This window comes from Phascolarctos cinereus, unplaced genomic scaffold, assembly GCF_003287225.1.
Source record: "Phascolarctos cinereus isolate Bilbo 61053 unplaced genomic scaffold, phaCin_HiC Scaffold_7;HRSCAF=346, whole genome shotgun sequence".
NCBI lineage: Eukaryota > Metazoa > Chordata > Mammalia > Diprotodontia > Phascolarctidae > Phascolarctos > Phascolarctos cinereus.
Window position 1 is genome coordinate 18,076,062 of NW_027556180.1, and position 24,964 is coordinate 18,101,025.

General features: G+C 42.7%; 1 protein-coding gene across 5 annotated transcripts in view; it reads right to left on the reverse strand.

Annotated features, from left to right (window-relative positions):
- VEPH1 (ventricular zone expressed PH domain containing 1) overlaps nt 1-24,287 on the reverse strand; it is a 209,542-nt gene extending 185,255 nt beyond the window's left edge. For 2 of the 5 annotated variants that reach the window (XM_078147637.1, XM_078147639.1), the window contains exons 1-2: nt 17,477-17,717; nt 11,842-12,138 (exon numbers count right to left, since the gene is read on the reverse strand). In XM_078147637.1, coding sequence (XP_078003763.1) covers nt 11,842-11,979 — 138 coding nt within the window. In that variant the 5' untranslated portion in view covers nt 11,980-12,138; nt 17,477-17,717. Of the gene's footprint in view, nt 1-11,841; nt 12,139-16,341; nt 16,547-17,476; nt 17,718-23,959; nt 24,064-24,143 lie in introns of those variants that run through there. The other 3 variants (XM_020988883.2, XM_020988884.2, XM_078147638.1) reach the window with 3 other exon arrangements.
- Between the last annotated feature and the right edge of the window lie 677 nt (nt 24,288-24,964).

Sequence of the window (24,964 nt, forward strand, 5' to 3'; positions counted from 1 at the left end):
AAACAAAACTAAAAGAACTAATGAAAACTGTAAATGAAGGAGCCTTAACAGTACAGATCTTAAACTATATTATAAACCAGCAATTATCAAAACTATCTGGTACTAGGTAAGAAATAGAAAGGCAGATCAGTGGAACAGAGCAGACATACACATTACAGCAGCAAATACATATAGTAACCTTGTATTTGACTTGCGTAAGACAAGACTTAAATCTTGGGGATAAGAATTCATTATTTGGTAAAATTGTTGGGAAAACTGGAAAGCAGTCTGGAAGAAATTGGGATACCATTTACCAAGATAAGACCAAAATACATACATGACCTGGATATAAAGAGAGAGATTACAAGAAAATTGGAAGAACATGGAACATTAACCTATGCGATTTATGCACAGGTGAACAATTTGTGAATAGACAAGAGATAGAGTGGTATGGGGTATAAAATGAATAATTTCAATTATGTCAAATTAAATAAAGCCAAGATCAGAAGGAGAGCAGAAAATTGGAGAACAAATTTAGACAGTTTCTTAGATAAATATATATGTATGTGTATAAGTTTGCAAATCTATAAGAACATGAGTCATTGCCCAATTGATAAATGATCAAAGGATATGAACAGGCAATTTTCCAGTGAAGAAATCAGAACAATTTATCATTATATAAAAATTCTCTAAATCATTATTGATTAGAGAAATGCAAATTTAAATAGACCACTAGGTCTGTTTTCTAAGGTGATTAGGGAAAAAGGAAAAGAACCTATATGCTCTTACATATTGATAGCAGCTCTCTTTGTGGTGGCAAAGAACTGGAAATTGTGGGGCTGCCCATCAGTTGGGGGATGACTGAACAAGTAGTATATGATCGTGATGGAATAGTACTGTGCTATAAAAAATGATGAGCTTGATGATCTTGGAAAAATATGGAAAGACTTGCATGAAATAGTGAAGAGAGAAATGAGCAGAACTAAAAGAACTTTGAATGCAGTGACAGTAATATTGTTTTAAGAACACCTTGGAGTGACTAAGTCATTTTGACTATTATAAGTACCAAAATTAACTACAAAGGACATATGAAGGAAGATGCTATCTGTATCCAGAGAAAGAACTAATAAATATAAGTACGTATACAACAATTTTACATGTGTGTATGAATATATATGTGTGTATATGTGTATACATATATATATGTATATATATATATATGTGTGTGTGTGTATCTATATATCTCTACACACACATGCATACACATTTGTCTCTAATGGCTGGGGGGAGGGAAGAAAAAAGGGAAAAAAAGAAAGTTACATGATAACTATTATATATTTAAAAGGAATAGCAAGTTGAACATAGTAGTTTCATGTACAATTTTTGCAATTTCACGTGCAATCATCTTTTTCTCTATTCTAATATGTTACAGAAATGCTTTTTTACTTCTTAAGTTCAGAATAAAATAAAATGTTAAAAAATTTTAAAAACTAAAACAATGATTAAAAAAACCCTGCAACAACTACAGCTGGGGGGAAATATCTTTTTCTTCCACTTCCTAGATTCTTTATAACGTATATGTATCCAGCAAAACCACTGGGCTTTGGGTCTACTTTACATCAGGATTCTCAGTGATTCAGACAAAATTAACCAATGGCTAGCATTAGGCTATAGTTGTACAGTAGTATAAGAGGAAAGTTGATTATATTGCTTTGGTATTATTACTAAAAGCTCATATGTGTGAATATGCTATAATCCATATCTTAACTCTGGGCATATTCTCTGTCTCTCCTCCATTCTTGGAACTCTCTCTTTCTTCATCTATGTCTCTGGTCTTCCCACACTTCCTTCAAGGCTCGGCTAAAGCCCCACGTTCTACATTAGGCAGAGTAGACACTTGTTTGTCCTTCACTCTCAAAGAAGACCATCACATCAAGGAGGTGATGCTATGACACAGGAGTGAATTGGATTTAAGTGAGGGAGGGCTGTGTAAAGTCACCAGCCTCACTTTCTCCACTGGAGCCCAGATGGTAGACACTTAATAAATGCTTGATGAATACATTCCTCTCTACCCTGCCCATCCAATCCCTAGTAGCAAGATGGAAAAAGAAAGAGCAAATAGGTGACTGAGCCAAAGCAGCTACCTCATTGACTGTGTCTAGCGGAATATGGGCTGTCCTCTATGTCTGCAAAGAAAGAAAGGGGATACATTTTTATCAACTTCTCCCTGTGGCCAAGCTTGGCTATTATAGTTACATAGCATTGTGCTAAATGCTGGCTGGGGCAGCTAGGTGGTAGGATGGATACAGTGCAGGGCCTGGAGTCAGAGAAGACTCATCTTCCTGACTTCAGATCTGGGTCACAAGACACTTACTAGCTGTGTGATCCTGGGCAAGTCATTTAAACCTGTTGCCTCAGTTTTCTCATCTGTAAAATGAGCTGGAAAAGGAAATGGCAAATGACTAGTATCTTTGCTGAGAAAACCCAGATGGGGTCAAGCAGAGTTGGACATAACTGAAACGACCAAACACCAACAAAATGCTGGCGATTCTCAATCACAGAACAAGCAGTCCCCAAACTCAAGAAGGGTACATTACACTGAGCGATTGTTTGTTTTAAGTCACTAGTCTGTAAAGGTTTCAGCAGCTCTGGGAAATCTGCATTACACAGTCCTACCTCAAGTACTTTCTCAAATACCTGAGGCAGGAATCCTAAGTAAACCTACAAATTACAATATATCCCATGGCCTGATAGCGTTGTAGATAGTGGGTCAATAGTAACAGACATTGCCATTGGTAGCCCTGGGGATTCAGGGAATTCACATAAAGTTGGACGAGAGGGATTCTTGACTTCTAGTTTCTCCATTCTTTGATCTATCCTATACAAAGTCACCAAAATAAATTTCCTAAGGGGCAAATCTATGGCACTCCCTTGGTCAAGAAACTTCATTGGCTCTCTACTGACTTTAGGACAAAAGGCAAATTCCTCAGCTCAGTATTTAAAGCCCTCCACAATCTGGCTCCACCTGGGGCTTATTATATGCTACTGACTTTCCTACACTCTATGTTACCACCAGCCCATTCTAATTACTGCTACCACAACGTGAACTTGGCCCTGCATCTCCTACCAATGTGCCTTTGCATAGGCTGGATCCCCCTCCTGGAATACACACTCCCTCCTCAACTCCTCTTAGAATATCTTAGCTTCCTTCATGGTTCGGCTCTTAGGCTACCTACTCCTGGAAGCCTTTCCTAATGCCCTAGATGTCAATGCTCTTCTTCCACAAATGATCACCATCACCTGTGCATACCTTGCACCCCCTCTTAAGTCCCTTGACATGAAGAGTGGCTTCTTCAAAAATCACATCACTCAGAATTCTAAACTGCCTCTGACTTGGATTTTTATCAAATCAAAATAACACAAATTTTGTCAGACTTTATGCTCGATGACAAAATAGTTTTGCTGCATAACCCACTGCCCCTGAAACATGTTGGTTAAAAAGGGAACTGCATTATATCGAATAGGTGGCTGCTTTCTTCATCAAACAATTTATGCAAGATAAAGAGACACACTATTTTGACAGTTTTAAGTGAGGTCTTAAGTGAAGAGTTGAAAGCTTTGGAATGAATTGGTCAGCCTCACCCACATATTTAAATTTTCAATGAGGGCTTTCCAAATGAACATTCTAGGACACATCTTGTTCTAGTTCTCTAGTTAGAGAAAGGAAAAGGGAAGGATAGGGAGAGAGATCATAGGATGATAGTTCTAGGGTTAGAGGTCACATGTAGTCCTATACCCTCATTTTACAGGTAAGGAAGCTGAGTGCAAGAGAGATTAAATGGATTGCTTAAGGTCACAGCCAGTAAGAGAAAATCTAGGATTCAATCTCAGGTTCTGAAATTATGAACCATAAAGCCAATTGGCCTTTATTTCTAGAGAGAGAAAGAAGGGCAGCTACGTGGCTCAGTGGGTAGAGTGCTAGGCCTGAGTCAAGAAGACTCATCTTCCTGCATTCAAATCCAGCCTCAGATACTTACTAGTTGTGTGTCCCTGGGCAAGTCACTTAAGCCTGTTTGCCTTGTTTTTCTCATTGAAAAATTAGTTGGAGAGAGAAGGGCAAACAACTCCATTATTTTTGCCAAAAAAACTTCAAATGAGTCACAAAGAATTGGATGTGACTGAAAAACGACTGACTAGCACATTGTCCAATGACTAACCAGAGAACCCTCAAGCAACTACCTACATGAATTGTAGACTTTGCAAACTACATACCTGAAGACAGCAGTTCCATACAGAGGTGACCAGTCTAGTTGGCTTTGTCAATGAAGAGTCTGTTGGGATGGGACCTGTGATGTTGGAAGCTTCCAGTTTGAGCGGGTGCTTTATAGGGGCCTTTCAGGGGTTTTTCCTTGCTGCTAGGAACATGAGCTTCCACAGCGAATCTTTTTCTACCAACTTTATAAAAGTTATTTTTATTACCATGCTATAGTACTCATGTTTTGGCATCCCCATAATGTGAACTCAGGCCCCCTGACAGTCACTAGAGATCTGGCTCAAAATATACACACTCAAACATACACAGACACACCCTTACACATAGTAACATATCATGTTTAAAGGTAGTTACCACATTAAATTTTTAGTTGAATTCAATTCAGCAAACATTTATTAAGTGATTATGTGGAATTTATGGGGCTATAAAGACAAAGATGAAAATGGTCCCTGCCTTCAAGAAGCTTCATTTTAGGGGGTTGGAGAAGAAAATAGTTTGTAAAAAGATAAATCAATACAAGATAATTTGGGGAGGGAGATAACACAAAAACTCAGGGTAAGTGGGGAGCAACGGTGTCCAGGAAGGTTCACTAATAAAGCAGGATCTCAATGAAACTCTGAGGAAGCTAAGGATGCTAGGAGATGGAAGGGAGCATCCTAAACAGGGACATAGGAGATATGGCTGACTGCAGAACAAGTGGGCCACATCCCCCTGCTAAGTAGATTGATAGGAATCATGAAGGGAGAGTCACAAATCACAAATTCCATGAATTTTATGACAGAATAACCATGTATTTATTTGTAACATTGTTTCTGCCACTGGTCCGCTTGTACAGGGCACCTAGTGAAGCAGATGGCAAAAGGCCTGTGCTGGCTGGATCTCTCCAATTACTTTTCAGAGACGTTTATGCAATCTGCCCTATAACCTTTTGAGCTGAAAGGCATCTCGAATTCAAGGATGTAAGCAGGAGATTTGGACAGAAGAGGATCTGAGTAGGAGTCCCAGGTCTAGCATTTGCTAGTGGGGTAATTTTGGGTAAGTGACCGAACATCTAGGACCCTTGGTCTCATCTTCTATAACATGGACAAAGAAGAACAGATCAGTGGCTAGAAGACAGGCATGGGTTGAAGTCTTACCTCTGACCTCTGATACGTGCTGCCTGTGTGGCTGTGGGCTAGTCACTTGAATTTAAGCTCAAGAGAATTGTTGCTCTGCACAATATATGTATATACAGTCACACAGAGCTGACCTGTATGAATGTATGATTGGTCAGCAGGGTACAGTGGACAAAGCATTGGGTTTGAATCCCAACTCTACCATTTATTATCTAGGTGACCTTGGGCAAATCAATTTAACCCCACTGAATCTCAGTTTTCCCAACTGTTATATGAACAGATTGGACTTGACCTTTTAGGTTCCTTCCAATTCTAAATCTATTAAAATTATATACATACACACACACACACACATATCACACACACACATATCTACACACACACATACTATATACATATATATATATATATATAATTTTAGAGGAGAGGCAGGACTAGTGATTTTATTGGTAGAGGAGCTCCCAGGGTGGAAACTCTCTACACTGATGTAGACTGGCATCTGCTCTGCCACTTAGAGACTAAAAACTTCTTGGGGCACTGAGACATTCTCAAGCAATCCGGGTCAGAGGTGAAGCCATGTGGTGGGCCCTCTCTCCACTGTTCTACCTGTCTTCTGGCTCCACCCAGAAATGCTCACATCCTGGGACTACGTGAAAGTTTTCCAGAGAGCAGCTGGAGGTTAATGGCTGGATGTCAGGGGAGAGTTGGCAGAGAGAGGGGGGTGACACAGGAGAAGGTGGGAAGCTGTGAGGAAGGAGCAGTCAACCTGCACCCTGAGGCAAGGCCACTCAGCCAGAGTAAGTGAACGGGCAGCTGGAAAAGCAGAGCTCGAGAAAGAAAAAGGCGTAAGGAAAGACCCACAAAGCAGGGAGGGATGGAGAGAAACTGGGAGCCATGGGAGGAATTTGAGGAGGGCAGTACCGTCCTCAGAACAAAGTCTGAGAAAGGTCTCATGATGGTTGGTTTTTTGGACCAGCTAGTATAGAAGAGTGCCAGAAATGTGACAGGGCTAATATAGCAAAAGCAGGAGACACACAGGGCCCAGGCCAACAATTCCATCTTGAAGATTTCAGGGAGGGGCAGATCTTTATCGTGCAGGAAGGAACAAAAGGCACTGGCGTTTGTCTGCGTAGGTAGAAAGGGAAAGGAAATCAGAGGAGCTGCCCCTAGATTTGCAGGCTCCTGTTCCTGTGGTATATCTCTTCCTCCCATCTCACAGCAGAGCCCATAACTGACTTGCCTTCTGCTAAACACCTTCATTCTGGCTCCGAAGTCAAATCCCGCTTTTGACACTTACTACCTGTGTGACCTCAAGCAAGTCATGTTCTTTTCCTGTAAAATTAAGGTGTCATAATTGATGGCCTCCAAGGTTCCTTCCAGTTCTAAATCTGATGCTAGACAGTCCCTTATCCTCCTTGGAGCTAAGTTTCCTCTTTTATAAAAGGCAGGGGCTGTACTGGGCGGCCTCTAAATTCCCGATACTCTGATCCTATTAATACATGTGAGTGGGGATTAAAAAATGTACCGTGACCCGTCGAGACACTATTGCCTCCACATTGTTTTCCTTATCCAACTGTGAGCCCCTCAGTTGTGGTCCCTATTGCTCCCCAGATCGGACATTTCCCTGCCTACTCCCCTAGATCTGGGATCTTGAGGATTCCTGGTTTGAATCGTTGGACTACTTCCTAGATTCAACAATACAATCACTCCAATAAGTATGTATCACAGTAAGCCCCTGCCACATACCAGGTTGGGGCAGCTAAGTGGCGCAATGGATAGCGTGAGGGTCCTGAAGTCAGGAACACTCATCTTCCTGAGTTCAAATCTGGCCTCAGACACTTACCGGATGTGCGATCCTGGGAAAAATCACTTTGCCCTCTTTGCCATAGTTTCCTCATTTGTAAAATGAGCTAGAGAAGGAAATGGCAAACCGCTCTGGTATCTTTGCCAAGAAAACTTCAAATAAGGTCACAGAGTCAGACAAAGCTAAAATGACTGAACAACAACAATGAACTGTGCCAGGTGTTGCAGATACAAAGAGAAACTAGGAACAGTCCCTGGCCGAAGGGAGGTCACCAGAAGGGGTGTTTGGACCACGCCTGCTTCCAGTTTCAATGATGTCGCTAACTCTTTCTTGTATGTTCATGGGGAGCTGACTCACAGTATCCTTTGATTAGGGGGTAGGTAGCTGCCCGTTTGTGGGTGCCAAGATTTGGCTCTTCTTTTGATTCTTTACTAGTTATTCTGTTCAATCACACATTTTTCACACTGAACTCATGAATCATCTGGCTTGGCTCTAGGGGACCTTTGTTTGGAGGCTATGGATTTGAATTGATGCTGACCCAGAAAGGAACTTGAACGGGGTATGGCTTTTAGAGGGCCACACAGAGTAGGTGGGTGTCTAGGACAATATTGAAAGCAGAATGTAAAGCAGTAAAAAGCCATGGCAGGGAAGGAGCTCAATTGTGGTCAAATATGGCAGACTCTGTTCTTAGGGCTTGTCATACTAAGTGATGACAGCAGATGGCAGCGTTGGGGAATAAGGGTTGTGTTGCTGCTAACAGCTGCCCTGGTCAGCTCCTTAGGGAGATGACAAAGCAGTTCTCTCCCTATCCCTGTCAAGATCTCTTCTGCACTGGGAACACCAATATGCCCACATTTGAAATGTACACAGCAACTCACTACTCTTACTACACTCATGGTCCTGCCAACTAGCGACTTCTAGCGGGGCCGCTAGGCTTTAGGGAATGTCACTAAAGCAGGTCCTGCCAACTAGCGACCTCTAGTGGGGCTGCTAAGCTTTAAGGAATTTTAATGTGAAAAATGAATAAATTACCTCCTGCCCCCACTCCCTATCCTTCATCTCCATTTTGTTGATATGTCCTGATTTAGCAGTTTTAATCCTTTACAGAGATGAAAATCAGGGGCACCTTCAGCCAACTTGTTCCCAGTGGAGCAGGAAGGAGAGGATGCCTAGAAACAAGCCATATTCAGAAAGTGGAAACAATCTGCATCTCGAGCCAAATTAACTTGATTAATGTTATGGTAAGAAATCTTGAAATGTAATTGCTGTCAAGACATTACCTGGGAAAAGGAGAGCATTTGGGCCATGGCTTCCCTAATTGGTGATTTAGAGTATTCATGGCAGCCAGTGAGAGAACTTGGAGAGCTTGGTCTGCTGGATGCCAATATCCTTTTTAAAGGACTCTTAACTGCAACAGAAGCGAGAGCTGTTATCTTGGGAAAATATGCACATTTGCTAATTCTGGGCATCGTGGTTTGCTTTCAGCTTCTGTCCTTTGCCTGGTTGGCACGTCTGTCGAGTCTGGGCAAACACTGTTGAGCTAAGCGGATGCTAGGTGGTTGAGCAATCTTGCTTTTGAAATACAATGATGGGAGGATCCAGCCTTGACTAAAAAGCTGACATCAATCATGGCAGTTTAGTAACTTTCTTTTCTTTAAATAAGTGCTTTTTCAATGTCCTTAAAATAGTCACTGCTATTTTTCCATAACTTCTTTCTCATCCTTCCGTTTGCTTATATCAAGTAGAAAGAGTACTAGCTTGGGAGCCAAGGAACCTAGTGTCTGGGTTGTAATCCTGGATCTTCCTACCTGTTTCTGAGTGATTTTCTTTCTCTCTTTGAGTATGTTTCCTCATTTGCAAAATGAGGGGATTGGACTGAGAAGCACCATTCAACAGTGCAAAGAACAATAGATTTTAAGATTGAGAACCTGCATTGAAATCCTTGCTCAGCCACTTACAATCTGTGGAATGTTGTTAAGTCCCTCATCTCTGGGCCTCAATTTCCTCACCTATCAAAATGAGAGAATTAGACTAGATGACTTCCCGTGATTTTTTTCCAACTTTGAATTCTGCAATTCCATAACCAGATAATTTTTTGAGGTCTTTTTGGTCTCTAAATCTATGAAGTATAGTTCAGCAAACCAAAACTAATACATAGCTGACAAATCGTATCTCATTGAGCAACAGTAGTCCACCACCTCCTTGCCAAGAGGCTGGTTGGCTTCTCCATTTGTCTTCTGAAGTCCTGACATCACTGCATTAATCAGCATTCCTTTGCTTTTAAATATTGTTTCTCTTTATATTGTTGTTAGTCATTCTCTTTAGAAAGTGATTTTGAAATATATTTTGTTGTGGGCAGCTAGGTGGCACAGTAGATAGAGCACTGGCCCTGAAGTCAGGAGGACCTGAGTTCATGTCTGGCCGCAGACTAAACACTTGACACTTACAAGCTGTGTGACCCTGGGCAAGCCACTTAACCCCAACTGCCTAAAGAAAAAGAAAAAAAAAGAAATATATTTTGCTTATATGGGAATAGGAGGAAGAAGGATGATGAATAACTTTAGCTAATTTTTTGTTGATGTTTGTCCTTTTTGAGGAAGACCAATGACATGACAGGAGGATGTCCTGACTTTTGTGTGAATTGGATTTAAGTGACAAGAGTAGTGCAAAGTTGCTAGCCTCACTGTCTTCCTGAGCTAGTTTTAAATATATGCAAATGAAGTATAGGTACTAAGAATAAAAAAAACTGAACAAGATTGGGAAAAGCAATCCAGCTGCTGGTGGCCTCCTGCCCCAAACCACCTAGTCTTAATTTTGTATTTGTATAAACACACTTAGAAATGGATTTCTTGTCTTACTGCATAAGGCATTATGCAAAGTAATGAAAGAGATAATAAGATAAGGCAAGGCAGATAGACAACAAGCTTCTTGAAGGAATTTCACTTATGTTCAAAAATGAGTGTTTCTCAGTATTCAGCAAAGTGCTCAGCACATAGTTGGAACTCAGTAAAGGTTTGTTGATTGATTGAACAGAAAAGCAGAAGTGGAGGAGAGGATTCCTGTTCCTAAGCATTGTGCATAGCTGCCACTTTGGGGGATGGGAAGGTTATTGGATTTCCCATATACTTCTTAAAACTCAACATGTCCAAAACCGAACTCATGATCTTTCCTCCCAAACCCTCCCCTCTTCTTAACTCCCCTATTCCTGCCGTCGCTATCACCATTCTCCCGGTCACTCAGGCTCGTAACATGGGTGTCATCCTTAACTCTTTACTCCCTCTTACTTCCTATTGTCAAGTCCTAATGTTCTTCCCTGTATAAAATTGTTTGTATATACACATTCCTCTCCTCTGATACTGCCATCACCCTGGCAGTACAAGCCCTCAACACCTCATGCCCGGACAACTGTAGCAGCTTACTGGTGGGTCTGCCTTCTTGAAGTCTCTCTTCACTACAGTCCATCCAATGATATGGTCTAACAGTGTTAGAATCCTTTTATTTTGGGGATTTGTTCTGTGAAGTTGGATTCAGTCAAAAGGCCACACTTGAACCTAGAAGGCCATGTGTGGCCTGAAGGCCAGAGGTTCCCCACTTCTGGAATCATATCATTCCTCCCTCCCCCAATTCAATGAAGTCCAGTGTCTCTTTCTTAATTCCAGGATCAAAATTCTCAAAGTTCTTTATAAACGGGCCCCTTCATAGCTTCTAGTTTCCCTGTACCTTACCCTCCCCCTTGAGCTCTTTGATCAGTGAATCTGGCCTACTTGCTGTTCCTTGAACACCATACTTCATCATCCAATTCTATGCATTTTCACTGCTGTCCCCCAGGCCTGGAAGTTTCTCCCTTATCACCTCCACCTCTCCCTCCATCACCTCCTGGCTTCCTTGACTTCCTTCAAGTCTCAGCAAAAGACTCAGCCTTTCCCAGGCCTCCTGAATTTTAATGCCTTTACCTTTGAGATTACCCACAATTTTTCCTGTAGAAATTTTGTTTGTACATTGTAATTTGCAGACTGTGAGCTCCTTGAGTGCAAGGCTTCCCCTCCCCCCTTTCTTCATATCTCCATCTCTTAGTACAGCGCCTGGCACATAGCAGGTGTTTAATAAATGCTAATTGTCTGTTGCTCCTTTTTTTTTTTAAATATGACTTTTGTTCCTATCCCTTTATCTCCATTCAATATTTAGATCTCAGCCCAAATGCCTTTTTGTTTAACTGATTTCATTAGGCTGAGCAGGCTGGTCTTCAAAGGACCAAAGTGCTGAATTTCTGTGCTCACTCCCTCTCTCCATTTAACAGAAATTGCTCTTTGCCAAGAAGGCTCAGGAAATTTGAAATACGTTCTGTAATCCCCATAGCCCTGTTCTCCAAGAGTGAACAGAAGGCCATCTGGCCATCACAGTCAAGCACCAAGACATCAGTCACTGGCTACCTTGTTAATTCTTTCTACAAAATCAGACTAAAACAGCCCAGGAGGGCCAAGATCTAAAAATCCTATCTGTCCTTTCTCCCCATCTCCTGCAGATGTCTTGAGCAGAAGAGAAGGAAGGTTCATTCCCCAAGGTTCCTAGCTTTGATCTATGTCATTCGCCTCCCTTATATTTTTTTTCTCATGATTTGGCTACGTGACAGAAAAGATTAGGAACCCTGTCCAAGAAACAGTGTTACTTACTGAAGATGAGCTAATTATTTTAATTTGTTCCAAAGCTTCTGACAGGCTTTCTTCAATCTCTGAGTCATTCAAGGAGAAGAGGTCCCCAGCACGGGAAAGGTCCTTTTGTCCCAAAACCAGTCTGAACAGATGATGCATGGCGGTACCCGGTGGGTATCAACTCCACTTCTGGATACTCACAGCCATGTGCTTCCTTTTGAGAGGGCTATTAGCATCGAAGGGCATAGCAAGAGAGGCACGTGGTTTTCCTAGAAAGGTAGTTTTTTCTTTGGACTTGGAGATTTCTTCCAGTACACTCTGAAAGGGGGGGAAACACATGGTTTATTATGGAAATTAGCAAAATAGCAGGAAGCTTGGAAGAAGATTCAAAGTCTTACCAAAGAAAAGATGCTTTTTAAAAATATTTTTACAGAGTCTAAGAATTTCAAAGCTAAAAGGGATCTCAGAGACTGTTGAACCCAACTCATTCCTGAACAAGCATCTCCATTTCAATTTCCCTGGCCAGTGTTCATCTAGCATCTGCTTAAGACCTGAAGTGAAGTGGGGCCTATGGAAGCTCCCTGAGGTCAGAGACTGCCTTATATGTTAGTATTTGTACTCTCAGTTGCTTAGCAGAGGGCCTGATGTAGTAAGTGTTTAATAATTCTATCTACATCATGCATTTTAATAGCCTCTACTCAATCGCCTGACTCCTGGCATTTTCATTGGCTGTCCCCCATACCTGACATTCTCTCTCGCCTTGCCTTCACCTCCTGGCTTCCCTGGCTTCCTTCAAGTCTCAGCTAAAGTGTCACATTCTACAAGAAGCCTTTCCTAATCCCTGTTAATGCTAGTGCCTTCCCTCAGAGATTATCTACAATTTATCTGGTCCATATCTTCTTTGAACATATTTGTTTGCATATTGCTTCCTCCATTAGACTGTGAGCTCCATGGAGGCAGGGATTGTTTTGTTTTGTTTTGTTTTTTTCCTTTCAATTTTATCCCCAGCACTTAGAACAATGCTGGGAAAAAAGGAGGTACTTCATAAATGCTTATTTCTCTCTCTCTCTCTCTCTCTCTCTCTCTCTCTCTCTCTCTCTCTCTCTCTCTCTCTCTCCTCTCTCTCCCTCCTCCTCCTCCCTCCCTCCCTCCTCCCTCTCCTCTCCTCTCCTCTCTCTCTCTCTCTTCTCTCTCTCTCTCTTCTCTCTCTCTCTCTCTCTCTCTCTCTCTCTCTCTCTCTCTGCCAGGGCTGGCAATTAACATATACCACCATTCCCTAACTTTCTGCTGTAAGGTAGAAGGAATTTTTATCATCTATTTCCCAGGATACTCATTAGGTTTTTAGTCATTCCAATTCCAACTTCTTTTAAGTGATCTGTTACCTTATATTGTTGTAGTTATTATACATATTGTTCTCTTGGTGCTTTTTATTTTACTTTACATCAGCTCATACAATATTCCCATGTTTCTCTCAGTCTTTCATATTTGTCATTGCTTATTCAGAATAATACATTCAGATATCCCAAATTTTCTGAAATTTCCCAATCAGTGGGTACCCACTTTCTTTGTCAGTCAATAAGCATTTATGAAGCACCTACTATGTTCCAGGCACTGTGCTAAGTGCTAGGGATACAAATTCCTGCCCTCAAGGAGCTCACAGTCAAATATGATAGACAACAGTGTTTTAGCAAAATCGTGTTGATGGCTGAATGGAGGATGGATTGGAGGTTGAGGCAGGTAGACCCACCAGCAGGCTCTTGAAGTAGTCCAAGTGAAAGCTGATGAGAGCCTGCACCAGTGGCAGCAGCAGAGAAGAGAAGGTGAATATTGGAGAGATGCTGCAGAGGTGAAATTGACAGGCCTTGGCAACAACTTGGAGATGGGAGTGGTGGTGAGAGATGAACAATACAGTATCACCCTTAGGTTGTGAAGCTGAGTACGGGGAGAATGGTGTTGCCCTCAACAATAATAAGAAAATTTGGAAGGGGTGAACACTTAGGAGAAAAATGAGTTCATTTTTGGACATACTGAGTTTAAAAATGTCTACTGGAATCCAATTTGAGATGTCTGAAAAGTAGCTTGGAGTTGTGAGACAGGGGGTCGGCAAATAGGTTAGTGCAGAATAGGTAGATTTGAGAATCATCAGCATAGAGATGGTAATTAAATCCATAGGAACTGATAAGATTACCAAGTGAAATAGTATGGAAGAAGAAGAGAAGAGGGCTCAGGAGAGAGTCCTATGGGACACCTTTGATTAGAAGGCATGACCTGGATGAGAATCCAGTAAAGAAGACTGAGGAATGGTCTGATAGGAAGGAAGAGAACCAAGAGAGAATGATGTTTCAAAAACCCAGGGAGAAGAGACCATCTAGGAGAAGATGGCAACCAATAAGACAGAATCTAGAACTGCAGAATTGTTAGGAACCTCTGAGATCATCTAAGCCTAGGAGAATGCCCTCTACAAGACATCCAATGAGTGACCACTAAGCCTTTGCTCCCTCTTAGGGAAGCAGAACCCCTTACTGCCATTTCATGTTTTTGATGACTTTGCTGGGGATGTTAACCCTAAGTTCACCTCTTTGTGACTTCCACCCATTTCTCCTCTTTAGGCCCTTTGGAGTTAAGAAATTTATTCCTTTTCAAATACTTGAAGGGAATTATGTTTGGGCAGCTGGATGGCACAGTGCTTGGAGTCAGAAAGACCTCAGTTGAAATCCTGCCTCAGACTCTTACTAGATGTATGCTACTTCCAATAATAAAAAGACTATTTTCTGGAGAACTAGCACAAGCAAGGTGGTCAGAAGGAATAGGACAAGCATATACTCAAAGTCTCTGAAAAACTGTAGTATCATTGTGAAACTTGGGAGACGCTAACACAGGACTGCCCCGCACGGCTTGCCCATCCCAAAGAAGGTGCTGTGCTCCATGAGCAAGGCAGAATCTCAGTAGTGCTAAGGAAATGTGAGCTGCACAAATCCAGAGACCTCTCCATCCCAAATAGTCTAACAGACTATTTGTGCCTGACCTGTGGTGGAGCCTTCCAAGCTCGTATGGGACCGATCAGCCATAGCCAAACACATTGTACCTTGACCCCAACATAGTGATGTCACTTTAGTCCTCTTTGAAAATGAAAGACAAATAACAACTAGATTGTGACCCTGCACAAGTCATTTACCATCTATTTGCCTCAGTTGCCTCATTTTCTAAAATGAAGACAATAAAACCTACTTCAGAGTTGTGAAGATCAAATAAGTTAATATATGTAATGCACTTCACAAACCTTGAAGTGCTCCGTAAATGCTAAATGATAATAATAATTCCCTCTCCAAGTCTTATCTTCTCCATACTAAACATCTCCAGCTCCTTCAACCACTTGTCATACCACATTCCATTCCATTGCTTCACCATCATGGTGAAGACCACCACTGGCCTCCTTTGGACACACTCTAGATCATTAATGATGATCCCATAATGTAGCACCTAGAACTAGATACAACTCCACCAAATGTGGTTTGACTAGGCCAGAGTTAACTTCTCTCATTCTGGATGCTTGTCTACCACAGCAAAACTCATGGTGAGCTTGCAATCCTACTCAGTCCCCGTGACCTTGTCCAGGCAAACTCCTATCTAGCCACACCTTCATTATCCCATATTTGCAAAGTGTATTTTTGGAACACAAGTGCAAGACTTACTGTTATCACTATCAAACGTATTAGATTTGCCCCAATATTCTGTAATATCCTGTCATCTGGTGTCTAATCTAACTCTCCCTTCCAGCTTTGTGTTATCTGAAAATCTGGTAAACATGCTAGCTTTGTTGTTACCTCAGCCATCGATAACAATGTCAAACAACAGAAGACTAACCACCAATCCCCATGGCGCCCCTCTAGAGACTGCTCTCCAAGTTGATATTGAGCCATTAATGGCTACAGTTTGGATCTGGCTATTCAACCAGAACCAAATCCAACTAAATGGAGGAACCTATAGGATCCAAGCCTTTAGATCTGGAAGGGACTTTTTTTGTTTTCGTTTTTTAGTCATTTTTTGGTCATGTCCAACCCTACAGATTATTTAAATTCATGTCTCTCCTCTCATTTGACCGTTGGGAAAATGGAGAGCTAAGGAAGTTGTAACAACAAAAATATCACCTTTAAACACCGTCTTTCCCTGCAGACCAGCAATATTGGCCTTTCAGCCTCATTTTCCTTATTTATAAAATGACGAGGCTGGGCTTCTGAAGGCTCTGCCTCTATGGTCCCTTCCAGCTCTCAGCATGTGATTTTAGGATCCTTCTTCCAATAATAAATGATCTTTCCCATGTATGACCCTCACTATAGGGATATGGCTCCAAGCTAGAGGAGCTGTGAGGAGGGGGGGAAAAAACCAAAAACCTGACAGCCCTTAGGAGTCTCTGCTTTCTGTGGGGAAAATAGAGATGGAGAGAGTCATTCAGAAAGGCCAACAAGAAGACAAAAACAGGGAGAGAGGGGGGCAGAGTAGGTACAGGACAGGGACTCCAACCTGAAGAACTGCTGCTTTGGGGTGTGGCTGCTTTGAGGGATGAAATACATTGAACTCTTCAATCCAGAAGTGTCAGACCCACTACTGCAAACCTTTCAAGTGCAGCCCAAATCAGATTTTGTATGTGTGTAGCTTCACTGGACTGACTCCAGCTTGCTGTACTCTGGTAGCCTGCCTCCTGAATCAACAGGGCAAAGCTAGAAATTCACTCCCAGCCTGGAAATATACAACTCAAGTGGGAGAGGGAGGAGGGGGGAAAGAGAAAGGGGGAGGATGAGGGAGAGAGAGAGAGAGAGAGAGAGAGGGAGGGGGAGGGGGAGAGAGGGAGAGGAAGACAATGTATTCATGCTCAATGCACACAGACATGCACACATGTATATGCACACACACACACATATATTCACCCATAAATATCTAAAACCAAGTTCATGGCCCCCAGGGTAAGAGCCCCTCCTGACTCAGTTATTCTTGTTGGCCCCAGAGTCAGGAAGAGTCCTTTCTTTGACACTTACTGGCTGTGACCCGAGGTTAAAGCCCCTGATAATCTTTAGGACTACAAATTACAGGGCAGGTACTAGCCTCTAGGAGGAATTTCCTCCTCCAGGGCAGCAGCGAAATAAATCACTGGTCCGGTCCAAGCCCCCGGTCTTTTCTTTCAAAAACAAAACCAAAACTTCTCTTATACATGTGGTCAGTGGTCCCCTCCCCAACCCCGGATTTCTACATCTTCCTTTCTCCAGATTGCCCTTTTACTCTCTTAGAACCTTCAAAGGAGAAAGTTTACAAAAGCTCTTTCCCGGTACCCTCCCACCCCCACACCCCATACCCCTCTTCCTTTATGAATGGTCTGTGAAATCTTAAGCAACTCCAGATTTCATTTTGGCCTGTGGGTCTATCCTAATTGGCAGGACGGATAAAATTCCTATCTGCCTCCACCCTCTCCCCATAATCCCTGTGGTCTGTGGCTTAAAGTGCTCACATTACTCCCGGTCCAATGCCTGTGGCCTCCCACTGGGTTAGAGATGGTGTCCCAGTAGAGCAGGCAACCTCTTCTAAGAAAGCGCAATTAAGCCCTTCTGCCTCCGATGTTGGGGTCTTCCTGGGTGGACCAGAGCCCCACTGGTTTTCTCTTTACCTGTGTTCTCCAAACTTTCTCTTGCCACCGCTGCTGCCGAGTTGCATATTTGGAGGCTGGGGGTGGATTTCTAACTTTGCTTTGCTGGTCCAGGAGGCAGCCTACCAGGGAACAGCAAACTGGAGTTAGGGAACCCAGTAAAACTCCAGTTGTCGAGTGCAATGCCAAGATTTTGGAATGCCAGGAATGCAGTTTAATGCAGCCTTAACCATGAGCTTGCCTTGGGTCAGGTGGCCAGGCTGAGCCTCCACCAGGGGCAGCCTTATCTCCCAGGGAAATGCTATGTTTCCTGGGATGAAATACATCTGCTGCAGCCAGGCTGTGCTGTTTTTTTTTTTCCTAAGTAGAGAACACAAAACTCCCTCTGTTTGTGAAAAACTACCCTTTCCCCAGGAAGACTGGGGAGAGGGGGAAAAAAAACCACCCAAGAACAGAGAGAGAGTGTTCAAGGGCAGCTGTGGCAGGTGAATGAAAGAGTCATGTGTGCCATTTCTTAAACCCAGTGAGAACAAGAGAGCTAGGAGCTAATTGGCATTTCCCTTCCTCCCAGGGCTTATAGAAATCACCTGGAACTCTGGGGAATTGACCTAGAAAGAACCTCAAGTAATCAGACAGCCACTTAGCCAATGGATGGGCCACATTTGGGTAAGACTTAAGGAGGGAGACCTCATGGGAAAAAAAAAAAACAACACAGCATTAAAAGATCAGAAAGAGAGTGGGGGGAGAGTGAGACATTATTGGGGGCACATTCCTCCTGGGCCTCAGTTTCCTCATCCCTAAAATAAGGCGGTTGGATTAGGATTGTAGGAGGATAGAAGGGACCTCAGAATCTAAATAACTAAGATTCAAGGATCCTGAGACCTCCTTGCTTACTCCCTATGTGACCTTCACTGGGTCACTGACCTCCTTAAGCCCCAGTTTCTTTATCTGAGAAATGAGAGGGTTGAACTAGGGGGCCTCTGGATTGCTTTTCAGTAATTCTCAAAGGAGGAGATTAAAGCTTTAATCTATGACCAGTTGGTTTTTAAAAAAAAAAAAAGCCTTCAAGAGAGCATCTCATCTAAACAGCTAAGGATTCATGTTTTACTCATATACAATGTAAGGCAGCATGGGGCTTACAAAGGTTCTTCTCACCCTGATGCACAGCCCCTCGGTTCAGCCTCTGTAAGGGTCTTCTGGTTCCATAGATGGGCTCCCTATGGAGCCGTCAGATGGTGATTCTGTTTATTGTACTGCTCACCAGCAGATTCTCAGTGTGTTCAGCCCTATGGCCAGGCAGGGAGCAAGGTGTGAACTGGCTGTTATGACAAGTGATGAGATGCCTGCAGTCTTAATGCTCCAGAGGCAAACCAACACAGACAGAGGAGGCTGAGGACCTGGTTAATTTCCCACCTCTGACACCTACTATCTTTGTGACTTTGGGCAAGTTCCTTAGCCTTTTCTATCTCAGTAGTTTGAGATCCATTCCCAATATGATCCTAGGACTTTTAAGCCTTTCCTCATCTCCAATGATGAAACATTCAATACCTTCATGGGTTGCCTGAAGAAGTTACGTGGTCAGCATCAATTATAACAACAACTCCCATTTATAAAGCCCGAAGGGGAGAGGTGATACAAGAACTGTAATCCCATTTTATAGGTAAGGAAAATGAGGCCTGGAACAATTAACTAACTTGTTCAAAGTTACACAGCCATTAAGTGTCCAAACCAAGTTGGAAAACTAATTTAAGAAGGCCATTATAAAAGTTTTCATATTTGAAGGCAATAATTGTCACCCTCTAGTCACTCTTATTAGGGGTGGCTAGGTGATACCATAGTACACAGAGTTCTAGGCCTGAAGTTACTGACTGTATGACCCTTAGGAAGTCACTTCACCCTGTTTGCCTCAGTTTCCTCACCTGTAAAATGAGCTGGAGGAGGAAATGACAAACCACTCCAGTGTCTTTGCCAAGAAAACCCCAAATGGGGTCACCAAGAGTTGGATACGACTGGAAAATGACCAAACAACAAAGTCACTCACTAAAACCAACAGCAACACAACTTGGTTTGTCCTTTCCTTGGTTTTTTTATTTTAATTCTTTAATCATTATAAGCAGCCGGGTGACCCAGTGGATAGAGAGCAGAACTCTGGAACAGGAAGAGCTGAACTCCAATCCTGCTTTGGCTAATTCCTCCTTGTGTGACCTTGGGCACATCTCAGCCTCATTTTCCTTCTCTGTAAAATGGAGATAATAATAGCACGTGCCTTCCAGAGCTATTGTGAGGATCAGAGGAGATAATGAACGTAAAATGCCAGGTAGACCTCAAAGCACTACATAAATGTTGGCTACAAAAAAAGTTACTCATCTCTCTTCTCACTCGATTAAATCTCTGTTGTTGTGGTTGACTCACATCCTACTTTGTGTCCCTGTTTGGGCTTTTCTTGGCAGAGACAGTGGAGGGCTTTGCCATTTCCTTCCTTCTGCAGCTCATTTTACAAGTGAGGACAACTGAGGCAAACAGGGATTAAGTGACCTGCCCAGAGTCACACAGCTAGTAAGTGTCTGAGGCCAGATTTGAACTTAGGGAGGAAGATTTCCTGGCTCCAGGCCAACCCTCAACCACGGAGTTATTAGGTCCTTTGCATAATGCTGGCCCAAGCTGAACACACTAGTCATAGAGGCCACACTTCAAGTATCCTTGGAATTAGGGGCTAAGGAACCTTTTCTCAGGTCTTTGTACAGCCAGAGTCTAGCCTGGGCCTAATTAGGTGCATACTAAATGTTTGTCCAAGGAAGGAATACCTCCCAGTACCAGGTCCTTATCAAAGCTGATGCTCCATTGATGATCCAGCCTGCCCCTGGCCTCAGGGAGCTTATAGGTGTATGGGCTGCAAGAACATTTTGTTCAGGATTGGAGCTCCCGTGATCCTTTTCCCCTGCCAGGCTAGTATCTAGACAGGCTTTCTTCCATTTTTAAGTGACTAGTTTGCAAAGATCTTGAATTTGTCCCAATTGTGTGTAGCAATATCTCATTCCTCCAACTCTCCCAACCCCACCTGAGCAGCCAGAGCCAGAACCTGACCATGGAGCTCACCCCATGAAAGGCTGAGCAAACCTGCCGTTTCCCTTGCTGGTGAATGGCCTGGCATACAATGTATACTGCCCAGAGCTGGAATCTTTGCAGGAGCTTAAGGTTTTCAGAGGGCTTTACATGAATTAGCTTATTGACCTTCACAGAATACCAAGAGGCAAGTAATTTTCTTTCTATAGGTAGCAGTAAGGAAACTTGTGAGTTCACCAGCGTAGGGAACTCTTGTGTAGAAACCCCTTCCTCTGACACAAGACACTCCTCCACACCTCTAGTCTTGGAGAGTTATCGGGTCTACCCAGAGGTAAAGTGACTTTGCCAGGGTCGCATAACTAGGATGTATCAGCAGGACTTATACTTGAGTCTTCCTGATTCTGAGGCTAGCCTTTTAGCTACTGGTCCATGCTGTTTCCCTAAGATAAGTACCTTAGGAAATATCGTTCCCATTTTACAGATAAGGAGAATGAGGTGAGAAGAGTTAAATGATTTCTTCTTACAGTCAGTGCCAGATAGGCAGGAGTTAAACCTGTAAAACATGGGGAGGCCCAATCGGATCTCTCTGGAAGAAGACATTTAAATCACCCAGAACTGCCTATAACAAATACCTATCGGTTCTTTTAGCTTTCCCAACGCAAAGCCAGTGTGATCACGAGGCGCTACGTAAATGCCAATGTTAGCGTCGTTCTTGTTGCTTCTTCAATTTTTTACGGGAGGGGTGTTGGAGGGTTAGGGTTAGTGGCCATATTTTCCACAGCCTATGTAATTCTGCAATGAGCCATGTAACAAGGGACAATGTTGAGAGGCAGTATCACATGGTGGAGAGTGTTGGGTTGAGACTGAAAGTAACTAGCTTCAAATGCTGGCTTTGCTATGACTACTCGTGTAACTTTGGATTAGTCATTGAGCTCTTGTGGGTCTCAGTTTCCTTACCTGTAAAATGTAGGGGTTGGGCTGGATCAGGGGTTCTTGAGTTTTTAGACCCCCCATACTCCACCCTGGCAGTCAGTCTGGGGAAGCCTATGAACCCCTACTCAGGAAAATGCTTTTAAAGGCATCGAAGAAAACATACGGGATGATGAAGCAATCTAATTATAGTGAATTATAGTTATCAAAATATCAAAAATGACAAGTTCATGCCCCACCCCCGGTTAAGACCTCTCGGGCTAGACTCTTTGTAAGGTCCTTCCCCATCTTCAAATCTATAATCCAGATTGTCTCCATTCTGAACAAATAGAAGCTTTCCCTCACATGTACGCACACCTGTGGTTCCTCAGCTTATGTACTACTGAGTTCTCTTAAGAATGATTTAGAAGATGATGGTAAAGCCACTAGAATTTCTGAAGGAAGTATTTATCATGGTCAAGAGGGTAAGGCTAGAAGGCCTCTTGGAGGCTACCTTGCTCAACTCCCTCACCTTAATAATAAGAAAACTGAGGCCCAAGCAAATTAAATGACTTACCCAAGGTCACATGAGCATAAGTGGCAAAACTTGAGCCCAGGTCTTCTGAACCCACCTTCATCACTCTGGCCATTGTATCACAAGGGATTGGCACTAGATCCCTGATTTAATTAGTACATGGGACTTTTAGGTGAGAAAATTCTCTCCACCAATGCTAGCTGGCACCTTTTAGTTTTAAAGAGCTGCCTAGATCACCAAGCAGTTAAGTGACTTGTGTAGGGTCACACTGCCAGTGGGTGTCAGAAATATGACTGGAACTCAGGTCTCCTTGCTTTTTCCACTAGCTGTCTGGCTCTTAGTTGACGCTGCCACTCTAGTCTACCACAAGTTAGGAAGGAACATGAGAAACAAACACAGCAAGCCAATGAGTCATGAGGAAAGTGGTGACCTCAACACTAGGAAGGCCCAGTTTTCTTTGACCCAAACACCATCATCCTTTCACAGTGATGGTTAGAAGAGTCTCTCAAAGGCTCCCAAATGCAGCAGCAATCATTCAATTTTTTTCTTTAAAAAAAAAAACCCAAACTACTCCTATTTGAAAACTGGCCCACTGAATAACTTGGGCGGCAAAATCTTTTGCTAAAGTTCACAGATTTTTTTTCCCTTGAAAGGAAGGATTAGAGATTATTTTGAAAGAGCACCTTTTTCACACAGCGTGAATGGACTCGGGGAGTTCCCATGGGAATCGGCTGCATACATTTCAAGCCTCCCACAAGTTGCCTGTTGTTCCCTGCATGCCTCCCAGTCTCTCTTGTCATGGCGTGTTTCTACCCTGGACTTCTACTGAAAACCTTTGGATACTGAGCTAGTTCAATTGAACAGAAAGGGCCAGGCCGTTGGCCCCTCTTTTTTTTTTTTTAACTCATACAGTTTCTCTTTTTACAGGCTAATTTTCACAAGCACACACAAATTAGTAATTACATTTTAATTATTCTGGCTGATCTTCCCCTCCCCTAGCCATATTCACATCACAAACTTTACTGAAATACAGACAAATGGAAAACATTTTTCCTCAAAGAGAATTAAGAACCTATGAAATTGTACCTTTGTGGCCAGTAAATATTGAAAAACCAAGAATGAATAGATTCTGCTTTCCCCATACAGACCAAATATACGTTTTCACTGGCCACTATTGATTTTGCCATTCAAATTGTCCTTGGAAAGAGAAAAAAAAGAAACCTCGCTAAAAAAGAAATCTGACTTAAAACACTGTTGCTTTTATTTCTATAGCAATAATGCTGACTTACTACTTTTTTTTTGCCAGTGTAAAGGCAATTCCAAGTTAAATAGACCTTTCTTTATATGCACATTTCAGTAAATTAAAAAGTTCTACAAGCCACCTTAAATGGGGGATTCTTGAGGCAAGAAGAAATTGTGTAATGTAAGGAATCTTGGTTGATCATGGGAGAGGTTTCAGTACACAAGCCAAATAAAAAAAGGGGGGGGGGGTGCCTGAACAGTAATTTAGAAAACTCCCACTAAAAGAGAGTGAAGATGGCAATTTCTAAACAAGTCGTTGTGGTCTCTAGTGCCCCAAATGACTACAGAGATGCCCTTTAATTTTTCTTCCAGAGCTCTGGAGCAAGGTCAAATCCTCTAGTTCACAAAGTTTCTTGGAGAAACCAAGGGATTGTTGGGATTTTTTTCTTTTGGTCGGGGATGGGGTGGGGGGAGGACAGAAGGAAAATGCACATGCTGTCTCTAGAAGGAGAGCTTATTAATTCTGAAGCAGGGAAGCAAGTCTACCACAACCTGGTCACAATACAAAAGTCTTTCTCTTACAGTCATAATTTAAATGCATGCATCAGAGGCTCCCCACAATGCCCAAGCAAAGCTATTTGCATAATCTGCCAGCTAGCTAAGACTTAAGGTTGCCTCAACCCCTCACCCCTCCCATCCCTTCATTATTTGCTTTTGGAAGACTAATAGACAGGAACGCCGCCGGTCAGTCATACCTCTCAGGGCAGGAATCTCTGGCCATCAGAAATAATAAAAAGTACAATGCTTGGTCTTTAGAGAAATTCTGCTCCAGCCCAATCCATGGGGCCGAGGAGTTTGGTCCCTGCCTCTGGTATGTGAAAGCAGCTGACTTGCTTTGGTGCCTGTCAAATCACCCAGCTGTACACTGGGTTCACTCACCGTGGACTTGTCTTGTAGAATCAAGCAGACGAATATCTCCGCTCCACATTCCCCACCTTCTGATCAGAACGATTGCTGGGGCCAAGCTTCTCCTCCCGGGACACCCTGGTGGAAAGTTCTCTGAGTAGATCCCTGGGATGAATGGGTCAGATTTATCCAACAACCCGTGGTTTAAGCCCTGTTAATGAATAACCTACTTTAAGGAATCAAGGAAGTTTTAAGTTAATATCAGATTGGGGACTCTTATCAGAAATCAGTGAAAGGGCTAAGCTGTTTTTGTGGTGAGGGGGAGAGCGAGGCAGGAGAGGACAGGGGGAGAATAGGAGAGCAGAGGGAAGCATATAAAGCCAAAATGGAAAGAGGAAGGAGGCTGTGAAAGGAAAGAAGAAAAATGGCCAAGTTTTGATGGTAAGAATAGCAAAAGCTCGGCTGCCCAATGCAGGGATGCTGAATGAAGCACCCATAAGAATTTTGAAATTCACAGCTCTATTTTCTCACCGGGACAAATCAGTCCCAAAGACCGGGAAGTCGAATGTAAGTAGAAACACTATATTTCTGTCATTTGCATGGAGGTAATCATTTCCCAAGTTCACAATCCTCTTCACATTACTATCCAATCCCCTCTCTCCTTTCTCCAGCCTCCCTAAGACATGGATCAGTTTTCCTAAGGCTAGAATACATAACTACTAATGGCAATAACAAAACATATTAAGTAATAGTACTTTGCTCACAACAACCCTTTGATATGTGAGTGCTACTTTCCCTATTTTACAGATGAGAAAACTGAGTCTCAGTGAGGAACTGCCTTCATTCACAGGCTA